The 13,090-nt window shown below is 35.5% G+C and overlaps 1 protein-coding gene across 1 annotated transcript in view; it reads left to right on the top strand.

Moving 5' to 3' along the window:
- Window positions 1–13,090, top strand: part of ERO1B (endoplasmic reticulum oxidoreductase 1 beta) — a 62,713-nt gene that overhangs the window by 19,559 nt on the left and 30,064 nt on the right. The window contains 5 exon segments of the mRNA XM_036828752.1: window positions 362–433; window positions 435–446; window positions 5,152–5,193; window positions 6,776–6,858; window positions 12,477–12,550. Coding sequence (XP_036684647.1) covers window positions 362–433; window positions 435–446; window positions 5,152–5,193; window positions 6,776–6,858; window positions 12,477–12,550 — 283 coding nt within the window.

The raw sequence follows: 13,090 nt of genomic DNA on the forward strand, positions 1-13,090 counted from the left end.
AGGGCACATCTGTTAAGTGAGTGGGTGCCTGGGAGAACTCAGTCAGTGAGGTAATGGTAAGAGCTGGGAGACATTAGAGTGTCCCGAAATGCTTTCCAGGCTCTGCAGATGAGCAGTGTGCTTGGACTTTATTCCTTTTTGAAGTGTCAGAGGACTAATAGCAGTCATTTATTTTTAAAAATAAGTATTATACCTGGGATGTCTGGAAAACTTCAGTCATTTTAACTTCTGAGCTATATAGATGCCTCAGGATAGGATGCTTTTCCTTCACCACTGGGTCCCTGGAGCCCAGCGGAGTGATACTTAGCACCGCAGGACTGTGACACACACTGACTAACGCTCATTCATTCTTTCTCTCGAGGTCAACCTGAAGCGACCGTGTCCTTTCTGGGCAGAAGATGGCCATTGTTCAATAAAAGACTGTCATGTAGAAGCCTTGTCCAGAGGTAAAATCAATTTTTAAAAACTGAGAAAGAGAATGCTTTCTCTTAGACTTTTAGATAAGCACGAACTGTGCATTTTAGGCTAATGTCAAAGCATTTGGACTTGTCATCCAATTCATATGGTCTCAGCTCTCTTCTTTTTAACCAGATTACAGAAGATTTATTCTGTACTTGCCACCAAAATGGGTTTGAAGACAGTCTTTTATCCAGTGGTGTTGGTGACTGGATGTGGAAATACAGTCTGATTCTAAAATGGAGGCTTGTTCTAGGACTGGATCTGCAGTTGGCTCTTATTTCATGCTTTATTGAATCTGCATCTTGTTTCATGGGCAAAGAAAATGCTACTGGACCTTAAGTTTCAAATTTAGAGTGGGAATTAGAGTGCAAAACTTGGGAAATTCAAGGCTTGGAGTTAGATCTTCCCTTGCTCTTGTACATTGGGTGGGGGAAAAGGACTGTACTTATTAGTAAGGGGAATGCTACATTTTAGACTTTGTTTTTTGACATCTAGCATAATTAATTATATTCCTCTTCAACAGTAATTAGTTATTTCCATTTTACTTTTTGCTTTTCTTACCTAACCAGTAAGTCTAGTTTTTTGCCTTTAAAAACAGGTAAAAAACATCTAACCAATATCGTTTCTAACAGAAAATTAAAAAAAAAATTATTTATGTTTTCCTTTAAGAATAAAATGTTTTCAGTTTTTAGTTTGAAATTATTTCAGACGTACAGAAAAGTTGCAAGAATAGTACAAACGATTCCCATATACTTTTTATCCAGATTCCCCAAATGTTAATGTTTATCAAGTTTGTTTTATTATTCCCTCTATATGTATATATTAATATTATTATTCTTTGAACCATTTAGGTATGTAACCAACATGATGATCTTTTACCCCTAAATACTCCAGTGTGTGTTTCTTTAAAAACAAGATTATTAACCACAGCATAATTAGGAAAATCGGGAAATTAACATTTCTGCAATACCAAAGTCTACTCTGTAGACCTTAAGCACACATCGCCAGTTGACTTAATAAGGTGCTTTCAGAGTAGCAGCAGCAGCAACAAACTTTCTGATCCAGAATCGTGCCTTGCATTTGGATGTCACGTCTCTTTAGTCTTCTTTTAACCTGGAAGAGTCCCTCAGTATTTCTTTGTCTTTTGTTGTCTTGACTTTAATGAACTCCCTCCCGCCCTTCCTTCCTTTTTTCCTCCCTCCCTTCCTTAAGATACACCACTTATTTTGTAGAATCCCCCTTATTTGGGGTTTTCCTGGTCTTTCCTAATTATTAGATTAAGGTCATGCACTTTGGGCAGGTGCACCATAGAAGTGATGTGTCCTTCTCAATGCCATATCAGGAGGCACATGATGTCATCTTGATCATGTGGTTATGGTGGTGTTTGCCATACTTCTTCATGGTAAAGTGGGAAAATTTTTTGAGACTATGAAAATATCCCATCTTTTATCATATTTTTGCCATCATAAGTTTTAGCATCCATTGATGATTCTTGCCTGAATTAATTATTTATATGGTGGTTGTCAAATAGTGATTTTCTGATTCCATTTCTTCTACATTTATTAGTTGGCATTCTACTGCGAGAGCTTTTTCTTTATTTATTGTATGTTTATGTCAATATATATCGTTACCATCATTATGTTTTTTAATAACAGCTTTATTGAGACATAATTCACATACCATAAAATTCACTCATTCTAAAGTGCACAGTGAGTTTTAGTATATTACAGAATTGTGCAACAATCACTACTATCTAGTTGTAATGCATTTTCATCACCCCAAAAAGAAACCCCTGCCCATTAGTGGTCACCCTGTTTCCTACTTCCTCCTGCTGGAAACCACTAATCCACTCTCTGTCTCTACGAATTTGCCTATTATGGACACTTCATGTGAATAAAATCATACAATATATGATCATTTGCGACTGGCTTCTTTTGCTTAGCATAATGTCTTGAAGGTCCATCCATGTTGTAGCATGTATCAGTACTTCATTCTATTGCTGAATAATATTCCATTGTATGGCTATACCTCATCTTGTTTATCCATCAGTTGATGGACATTTGGGTTGTTTCCACTTTTTGGCTACTATGAATAATGAATAAATAACCAGGCACAAATATTTGTGTGGACATATGTTTTCAATTCTCAAGTATACTTTGGAGTGAAATTGCTAGATCATATAGTAACTTTAACTCTTGAGGAACTGCCAAACTCTTACCATTGTGCTGTACAATTTTACATTGCCTCTAGCAATGTATGTATGATGGTTCCAGTTTCTCTACATACTTGTCAACACTTATACTGTCTTGTCTTTTATTGTAGCCATGCTTACAAATGGCATCTCATTTTGGTTTTGATTTGCATTTCCCTGATATCAAGCATCTTTTCAGGTGTTTATTGGCCATTTGTATATATTCGTCAGAAAAATGTCTATTCAAATCCTTTGCCCATTTTTAAATTGAGTTGCCTTTTTATTGCTCAGTTGTGAGAGTTACTTGGTTTTGCACAATATGTGTTTCTAAGTTGTTTTTATGTTAAAATAATCAGTTATTTATTGTCTACAGTGGATTATCCTCTGTAGTCTTAAATTTCTAATAAGAATAAATGAAGGTGTTTATTTGCATGTAAATCCCCAACATAAGAAATCTAATATATGTATTTAAAAATTTCTGTCCCCTTCCCAGTGTCATTCTCTTTCCTTTCTTTCCAGAGATAAAAACTATCCCTTTATGTTGGTTCTTTCAACTAATGTGAGGATATTTGTATTTCTCTCTCTGGGGAAAATTCAGTAGGCGTTTCACATTGAACCCAAACTTGTCATGATACAGAGTTACAATTTGCATTCTGTAACTTGAAGTCTAATGTAATCGTGAGGCTCACTTAATTTTGTAATTTGCAGATTGCTTCATATTGTTAGTGGCAACAACAAGGTTTATTTCATGTTTGATTTTAGTTATTACGTTTACATTTATCATTACTTTTTAAAAAATATTTATTGGCTGCGTCGGGTCTTAGTTGGGGCACGCAGACTCAGTAGCTGTGACTTGCGGGCTCTAGAGCGCAGGCTCAGTAGCTGTGGCGTGCAGGCTTAGTTGCTCTGTGGCATGTGGGATCTTAGTTCCCTGACCAGGGATCGAACCAGCGTCCTCTGCATTGCAAGGCGGATTCTCAACTACTGGACCACTAGGGAAGTCCCCTATCATTACTTTTAATAATTCTTTTTTGTGATTTTTATGTTATTCATGATGATCATGTGTGGTGCCTATCCCCATATTTCTCAATAGCCTGTATTAAGATTTGCTTAAGTCAAGTTACTGCATTTACCATCAAACCTTTTAAAAAGCTGCTAGTACTTTGGTTTTAGCATATTTTATACTTGTTAGAGGACAACAGTAATGAGAGGGCATTTTAATAAGTATTCCATATTTTAAGTTCAGGGTCTGATAACTGTAACTGCTACATTTGACTTGAGTTTTATAGTTTTCCCTCTTCTGCCTTCTGTTAGTGGTGCTAGAAAACACTGAGATGATAAAATATTGGCAGCAAGTAACGTTTTAACTATATGATATTGGGGGGAAATTTCTTATCATTATTCTTATTTACATTCTTCAGCCTGACAGAAAAATATTTATTCTGAATATTTGACTAAATTTTATCTATGAAACATGAAAAAGTTTTAATGGGTAATTTGCAATTAATTTGATAGCCCATAGATTCAAATGTTGGAAATCAGTTCCCTGGGTTGATTAGAGGATCAGCCTGGGATTGCCTTCTTTCAGATATGATTTTTGCTTAAGATTGTGTTTGATAAACCAGTTGTAATAATTCATAGATTTATTTAAGCCTGAAACTAATTATTGGTTTTACAGAAAAGAAAGACCTACGTGAAGTTCTTACATTGGTAAACCCTAGATTACCTAGATTGGTAAGCCCTAGGTTAATCATATGAGCCAAGGAACCTTTTATTTTTAATCTTATTGAAGTGTGCTTGATCTACAATGTTGTTAATTTCTGCTGCGCAGCAAAGTGACTCAGTTATACGTATATATACTTTTTCATATTCTTTTCCATTTTGTTTTTTCGCAGGATATTGAATATAGTTCCCTGTGCTGTACAGTAGGACCTTGTTGTTTATCCATTCTATATATACTAGTTTGCATCTGCTAACCCCAAACTCCCAGTCCATCCCTCCCCCACCCCCCCTTCCCCTTGGCAACCACAGGTCTGTCAAAGAACTTACTCTTGCTTTCTAGTATTAATTCAAAATTATCTAAATTTCAAATGTCAACTTAGAGCAGAAATTTAAATTAAGCATAATATGTTTCAAATAATTTTTAATTTTTAAAAAGTTTCTGTGGAAAGAGTTTATGGAAAAAGTGATTTCGCTAGGTTTTTTTTTAAACCTAAAAATTATTATAACCTATTAATTACTGCATTGAGAGTTATTAGAGCTGATTTTGACACTCTTTGCTTCAGTTTTCTATACTATGATTTACAAGTCTGTAAATTGGGATAGTTCTTTACCTTTCACCTCAGGAGGTAGTATGAAAACAGAATTTGAATGAATGTATATTTTCTCCTCATGGACTAAAATAGCCTTTGAATTAGAACAGTGGCATTAAAAATTCGTGAAGAAATCTCAAAAAATATAAGGATCATTTTCTAAATTTTTGTTTTTGTTCTTCTTTTAAGAGTAAAATTCCAGTTGGAATTAAAGCTGGGAGTTCTAATAAGGTGAGTCACTTTTCTTCATTAAATATTTCTGCTTTACATAGTGAAACTTGCCCCTTACTGCTTGGTGTAGTTGCTAAAGAGAACCATGATATGGTTAGTTGGGAATGGACACATTTTTGTCTGAGAATCCCAAATCCTTAATTTTGTAGCAAGCAATGAGGTGTAGTGTATTCTTTACAATTAAACTATATAGCTTCTTTTGAAATACTTTAGTTCTGTTTTTAGAACTTCTAGAATAACTATAAAGTACTGTAGTCAGTGCCAGTTTACCTAATCAACAGGCATTTTGTCAGGCATGTATTTTTACTATTCTGTTTCAGCTGTTTTCAGCTATTTCAGTCATATTCAGGATTATATTGTATAGAGTAAACAATTATCAAGGTATTTTGAGCATAGTACTTTTCAATGGCATTAAAAGGTTATCCTTTTCCTCTTATGGGGTATGTCATAATCTACTTGGCCATTCATATGTTTTTAAATAACAGTGTATTTCTAGTTTTTCACTATCATACATATGTAGTAAAGATCATCCTACCCTCTCTCTCTGCTTCCCTGTGCATCCTCTCTCCATTTTCTTGTGCTCTCTACCTTTGCAGTCTTTTGTTTGCGCTCCCTCTTTTATTTATTTTTGTTTCAGATCTACAATAAATAGTATAAAGACAATTGAAATCCCTTCTGAACTCCTTCCCAATCCCATTATATTTCCTCCCTCCCTAGAGCTAGCCACTTTGCTGAAGTTGATGTCTATCCTTCTGTGATACTTTTTCTTTTTATATTGTATTATACATGTATCCACAAGTAATATATAGATCTGTTATACGAAATTTTAAAAAATTTTTAATATTTTGTATTTCTTCAAGTTAAAAACTTTTTTTTTTACTTTATATTTTTACGTAGTATTGTGCTTTTGAAATTTTGTCTCTGCTAATATATGTAGATTTTGTTAATTTTAATAGCTGTAAAATATTCAGTTGTATATATTTGTATATAATTGTGTGAATACCCATTCCTCTGTTGATGGACATTTCAATTGTTTTCAGGTTTTTGCTATCACAAACAATGACGCACTGGCATCTTTGTCTTTCGTCGAATTGTGCACATATGTAAGAGTTTCTCTAGGTCTATATTTAGAAGTAAGATTGCTGGGCCAAAGGGGATGCCTATCTCAACATTACAAGAGAGTACCAAATAACTTTCTAAAGTGGTTTTTGTTTTTGTTTTTAAATGTTGCTCTGGATATGGATTCAGCAGTGGGACTGCTGGCTCAAGGGTTTATTCATATTTACAGCTCTACATAAATATTGTTAAATTACTTTCCCAAGAGGGTCTTCTCAGTTCACATCATCACCAACATACCAATGCAAATTGCTACATTTTTAATGTCTTTGCTTATTTATTAGGTGGAAATTTGTGACACATTTTCATTTGCATTTCTTCCATGTGTTAGGGATTCTGATAATAGGATGTATCTATATTTAGTATACATCATCATTGACAAATTGACTCTTCTGCCAAAGGAACCTGAAATAAAGACAAAGGTAATAATTGTTACTAAACTTACATATTATGAATTTCTTTTCAGTACTTGAAAGTGGCAAACAATACCAGAGAATTAGAAGATTGTGAACAAGCTAGTAAACTGGGAGCAATTAACAGCACATTAAGGTAAATTTCATTTTAGTAGTATTAAGAAAATATTCCCTTGTTTATTTATGTTAGAAATCTTTGGTTTTCCTTGTGATTTTGATTAAACATTAAAGTTTCAACTAATCTTTGAAAGGAAAAAGTTATTCTTTATCCTAAATTTCATGATAGCTTTGCTTCCTCTTAGCTGATTCGTTCTTAAATTTCTAAGTCATCAGTAATGACTATTAAAAAGGAAAAATTTAGGTGATTTCTCATTTAGCAGGGTTTATGGGTCCATTCTTCCTGATTATTATGGGAAAAGGAACTTGAATCTCTTAGTCTTTTTAAAATAGTAATTCAATCTGTATGTTACATTTTGAATGATAAAGGTTTCTGTTAACATAAACTGTTAACGGTTCATAGATTTTTTTTTCTGCTGACTTTTCTTCATTTGCTCTAAGTACAAACCTGCTTTTGAAGGCCAACATGAATAATTTGTAAGTGGTCTCAGATTATGCAGTATAAAATGACTGAGCAGATCTGCAGTTGTGAGTGGGGAAGGGAATATTACAGAAATTCTTTTTAATTTCCCTGTTAAGATTTGTCATTATGTACTATAATTGTTAAAGACAATAAAGTTAGTAGTTTTATGTATCTTATTTATTGACAAAAAATTCTAATATAGAAAAGTAGAAAGGATAATATAATAAACACCCATATATCCTCTACTCCAAATGAATAAATGTTAACATTTTCTACCATGTTTATGAGAAAAGAGAAATGCCAAAGATGAATTTGAAATCCCCTATGTTTATTCCCCAATCCTGTTTTCTTCCCTCTTTCCTTAGAGATAACTGAATTTGGTATGTATCCAAGTCCATGTTTTTGTTTTTAATTTATATATATATAGTTTGTGTATATGATTTTATTTTTCCTATTTATGTAATGATGATGTAATGTGATAATTAACATTCAGCAACTCTCTTTTTACACTGCACATTTTGATTTCTAGATATATCCATGTTAGAATGAGACAAATCTCTATGTTTTTTTAGCCAATAAATGGTTTTCATCATATAAATATGCCATATTTTGCTTATCTGTTCCCCTACTGATGGCCATTTAGGTTGTTTCAAATTTTTTACTTCTACAAATGGTGCCACCTTGAGCATCCTTGATAATGTTTTTTGTATACACTGGAAATAAAATTGCTGAACCCTAGGCTTGCCCTCTTGCAGCTGTTCTTCATATTGCCTGATGGCTTTCTAAAACACTTGTGTGGCTATGTATGGCCTCCAGCACTGAGAATTTGCTTTGTTCTCCACATCCTTGCCAAAAATTGGTAATGTTTGATAAGTGCAAAATAGTATCTCATTTTTGCTTAAGTATGTTTTGTTGATTATTAGTGAGTTTGGGCATTTTTTCCTCTGTTTATTGGGCATTCCGGTTTCTTATTCATTCAACAAATGAACGCCTACAATATGCCAGGTGCCATTCTAGGATTATAGTGGTGTAAGTGGGAAACAAATTCCAGCCCTCCTGCAGCTTAATCCTAGTCAGAGATGTGCAAGAAACAAGTAAAGTTAGTGCTAAGTAATAAAATGATGATGAGTGCCAGGCAGAAAAATAATGCAGGGAAGAGGGAAAGAGAGGGCTAGGGGTGAAGGTGGTTGCACTGTTTTAAATTGTTGGTCCAAGAAGGCCAACAATTTGCCTGTGATAACAGGCAAAGCGCTCATGAAGGCCTGAGTCATAATATGGCTGCCTGGGCAGGTAGGGGGTGGGGAACAGTAGTCCAGGCATGCATATTGGTTAGTAAAAGGCCCTGAGGCCGGAGCTTGCCTAGACTGCTTGAGGAAGCACAAGGCCAGTGTGGCTGGAGTACAGTGAACAAAGACAAAGCAATAGAAGACAAAATCAGAAGATGCTAGGGATGGGATGGGGCAGGAGTAGGGTGGGGTGGAGATCTTGTAGCATCTTGAAGACACTTATTATGAATATTGCTTTTAAAACTGAGTGGAATGAAAAGTCATTGGAGGATTTTGAGAGAGTGTGTTGGGGAGCCAGGCGTTATGTCGTGGAAGCCTGCTTTATGTGGTTATTGTAGTAATCCTTGTAAGACGTGATGGTGGTTTAGTTTAGGCTGGGGTCATAGCAGTGGGAATGATGAGAGGTGGTCAGATTCTGGATAGATTTTGAAGGTAGAGCTGAGAGTATTTGCTGAAGGATTGGATGTAGGGTATGAAAACAGACAGGAGCTAAGAATGATTACAAGATTTGGTTGTAAAAAAAAATGGAGCTGCCATTTACTGAACTGGGGACACCTACCGGAGGAGCAAGTTTGATGGGAAATTTTAGTTCAACCTTGGACTTGTTAAGTTTGAGCTGCCTGTGAAATATCCAGCAGGCAGTTGGATATACAAGTCTCAATTTCAGGGGAGGGGTCTGGGCTGGTGATAAAATGTGGGAGTCATTCAATGAATGTGTGATATTTAAAAACCATAAACCTGAGTGAGATTACCAAGGAGAGAATATAAATAGAGGAGTGATCCAGGGACTGGGCCTTAAGTTATAAGATGTTGCGGTAAATTGCCTGTTAATATTCTTTGCTATCTTTTCCTCTGTTGGGGAAGGGATGCATTTTTAAATTATTCTGTAGGCATTCTTCATATAATCTGATAATAATTCTTTGTTGCCTATATGGGTTGTTAGGGCTTGTTTTTTAATTTTGCTTATGGATTTTTGTTGTTAAAAGTTTAAAAAATTAATAACTTCAGTTTAAGTTTAACACACACATAATAAAGTATACAAATCTTAAGTATAAAGGCTAATTTAATTTTACAAAGTGAACCAACTCTTTTAGCCACCATCCAGAACAATATACTTGCTACCCAGAAGATCACATTATGTACTTTCCTAGCCATTACCACCTTCCAGAGTTAATCATGATTTTGAGTTATGTTAGTAAAGATTAGTTTTGCCCATTTATATACATGGAATAATATAGGTGTATTCTTTTGTATCTGGCTTATTTTATGCAACATTATGTTGAATAATATTATGCTGGATGTCTTGGCCATTTCACAAAATATTTAGGTGGATATTTGCTGGTACATTTGGTATGCATTTCTGTGGAGAATATACCTAGGAGTGGAATTAAGAACTGTCAAATGGTTTTCCAAAATGATTGTACCAAAATACATTGCCGCTAGTAGTAGTGTACAGGAGTTCCTCATTCCACAACTTCTCCGACAATCGGTAGTGTAATTTTTTTTTTTTTTTTTTTAAAGGTAGAGGAATTGGGGACATTGTAAATTTATTTATTTATTTATTTATTTTTGGCTGTGTTGGGTCTTTGTTTCTGTGCGAGGGCTTTCTCTAGTTGCGGCAAGCGGGGGCCACTCTTCATCGCGGTGCGTGGGCCTCTTACTATTGCGGCCTCTCTTGTTGCAGAGCACAGGCTCCAGACGCGCAAGCTTAGCAGTTGTGGCTCACGGGCCTAGTTGCTCCGCGACATGTGGGATCTTCCCAGACCAGGGCTTGAACCCGTGTCCCCTGCATTGGCAGGCAGATTCTCAACCACTGCGCCACCAGGGAAGCCCTCAGTAGTGTCATTTTTAAACAGCTTTATGGAAGTGTAATTGACACACAGTACACTGCGCCTATTCAAAGTGTGCAATGTGATGTTTTGCCAGGTGTACATTCACAAAAATCAGCACAATCAAGATGGTTATGTCTACACTCCCCAGAGTTTTCTCATGCCCCAGTGTAATCCCTCCATCCATCCCTTCCTGTCCCTGTTTCCCACTTCAAAGACGACTACGTTAACTCACAGCACTGTCTTGATAGAAAGCCCTAGGTTAAGCCCAGGAGATTCTTCTGTAAGAAAGCCCTAGGTTAAGCCCAGGAGATTCTTCTGTAAGTACCGTGGCATCCATCTTCAAACTGACTTTTAGAAAAGCTGAACTAGATGATCTCTAAGGTTCCTTATAACTTGTTTATAAACCAAACTGGGCCAGCTCTATTAGCATTAGATTAACATTCCATATCTTTTCTGCTACCGTGGCTTTAGGCAAGGGTTAGATGAAACAATCCAGAAAACTTCATCAAATAAGTGTGCTAAAAGTTCCTCTAAGTTAGTCATATTGCTAATAAGAAAATAGGCATTTATATCAAAATTGCTTTGTTCTTTACTATTTTCAGCAGAAGACTTATCTGATTAAACATAACTGTAGTTACCATTTTAGCTCTAACTAGAACTTAGGCATTCTTGTTTTATGGCATCATATATTTCAAGTGAGTCACCTATGATATAAAATTATCCATTAACTTTTATGAAGTTAATTATATATTCCCATAGGAGAAAAAAAATCCCATGGTAAATTGAATTGGAAATTTTTATTGGTAAAGTTGTTGTAGCGCGACCAGCCTTATATACTTCCTGCAGTCGTTATGCTATGCAGCAGCTTCTCAAATACAAAATAAATTATTGGCTATGACAGTACCACATTTATGAATACCTGATTTATACTTGGTACATCATTTTTTTTTTTTTGCCTCATTTTTTTTCCTTTAGTGTAGGGAATAAAGATGGGTATATATGCTACCATCATGTATTTAAGACAGAGAAGGTCTGAATATAGGTTAAAGTGAATATAGGTCAAAGTTTATTTAAATGAGTGTAGTTGTTCCTTTATCAGTTCTACAGGTCAGAAATCTTGATCATAGGACTTCCCTGGTGGTGCGGTGGTTAAGCATCTGCCTGCCAATGCAGGGGACACGGGTTTGAGCCCTGGTCTGGGAAGATCCCACATGCCGCGGAGCAACTAAGCCCGTGCGCCACAACTACTGAGCCTGCGCTCTAGAGCCCGCGAGCCACAACTACTGAGCCCACAAGGCACAACTGCTGAAGCCCACGCACCTAGAGCCTGTGCTCTGCAACAAGAGAAACCACCACAATGAGAAGCCCGTGCACCACAACGAAGAGTAGCCCCTGCTTGCCGCAACTTGAGAAAGCCTGCGCACAGCAATGAAGACCCAACGCAGCCAAAAATAAATAAAATAAATAAGTTTATTAAAAAAAGAGAAATTTTGATCATAGATTTTGTTAAATGTGACGTAATGTGTAAAATGAATGATATACTGTGATGAAAGTGACATTGGTGTTACTAGGGGAGTAGCACATTGGATGGAAGATCCTAGAAATGCATTTTTTAGTATTTTGGGTTGTATAAGTAGAGAAGCAATATAAATTAAAAGAATTATGAAAGTAAACTTAATTCCTACTTTAGGAAAAAATAATACATAGTTAACTGCAATTTCTAAGTCAACTAAAAAGACCAGCCTGAATTTCGTGTTTAACTACATCTTATATATATTTGTAAATTAGTTTTCTGGTCAAAGTAGTTATCATTGAACTAGGGCTAAAATAGTTTTAATATAGTTAAGAAATATAAATCACTCACAGAAATAAATATCTGTCTTTTGTATAACTTGTTTTAATCATTCCTTCATGTGACTGCTAACTGAATTTGTAACACCATCTAATTAATAAAGACGTGATCTCAGATTATCTATTTTTAGTACACTAGAATACAGTGTTAAAGTTTTCAACTCCAGATTTAATCCTTTTTCTTTTTTATTCCTCCTTCCCATAGTAATCAAAGCAGAGAAGCTTTCATTGACTGGGCAAGATATGATGATTCACAGGATCACTTTTGTGAACTTGATGGTAATAAAAGAAACTATTGTAATTACATTATTTTAACTTTAACCCTTTTAAGACCCTTAAATCAGTGAAGTTACAGTCAGAGTTATAGCTTAAAGACACAGGATGTTGTATGTGGATCTTATTATTCATAATGGTGTTTATTGAGAACCGATGTTCCAGGCCCTGTGCTAAGTGCCTTAAGTACATTATTTCTTAGCTTTACAACTACCCTAATAGGTGTGTATTATTTTATATCTGGGGAAACTGAGTCTCAAATAGACAAAGTAACTTGCCCAAGATCGCACAGTAGCAAGAGGCTGAGACAGGATTCAGTCCCAGATCTGACTGAATCCCAAACCTGTCTTCTTTCCATTGTGACACCCCACCTCCTATGGACCTCTAATTCAAGCCACTTAGTTATAGGTCTGTGACCATGTTATAGAAATGTTCACACTCGAGTTAGTTGGAGGTCTCAACAAACTAACATAAAGACATCTTCCGATATCGTGGAGGACTCTAATTTGACTTCCCCACAGCCCTCTCTCCAAGAGTCCCCTGAAA

Source organism: Balaenoptera musculus, chromosome 16 (assembly GCF_009873245.2).
Source record: "Balaenoptera musculus isolate JJ_BM4_2016_0621 chromosome 16, mBalMus1.pri.v3, whole genome shotgun sequence".
NCBI lineage: Eukaryota > Metazoa > Chordata > Mammalia > Artiodactyla > Balaenopteridae > Balaenoptera > Balaenoptera musculus.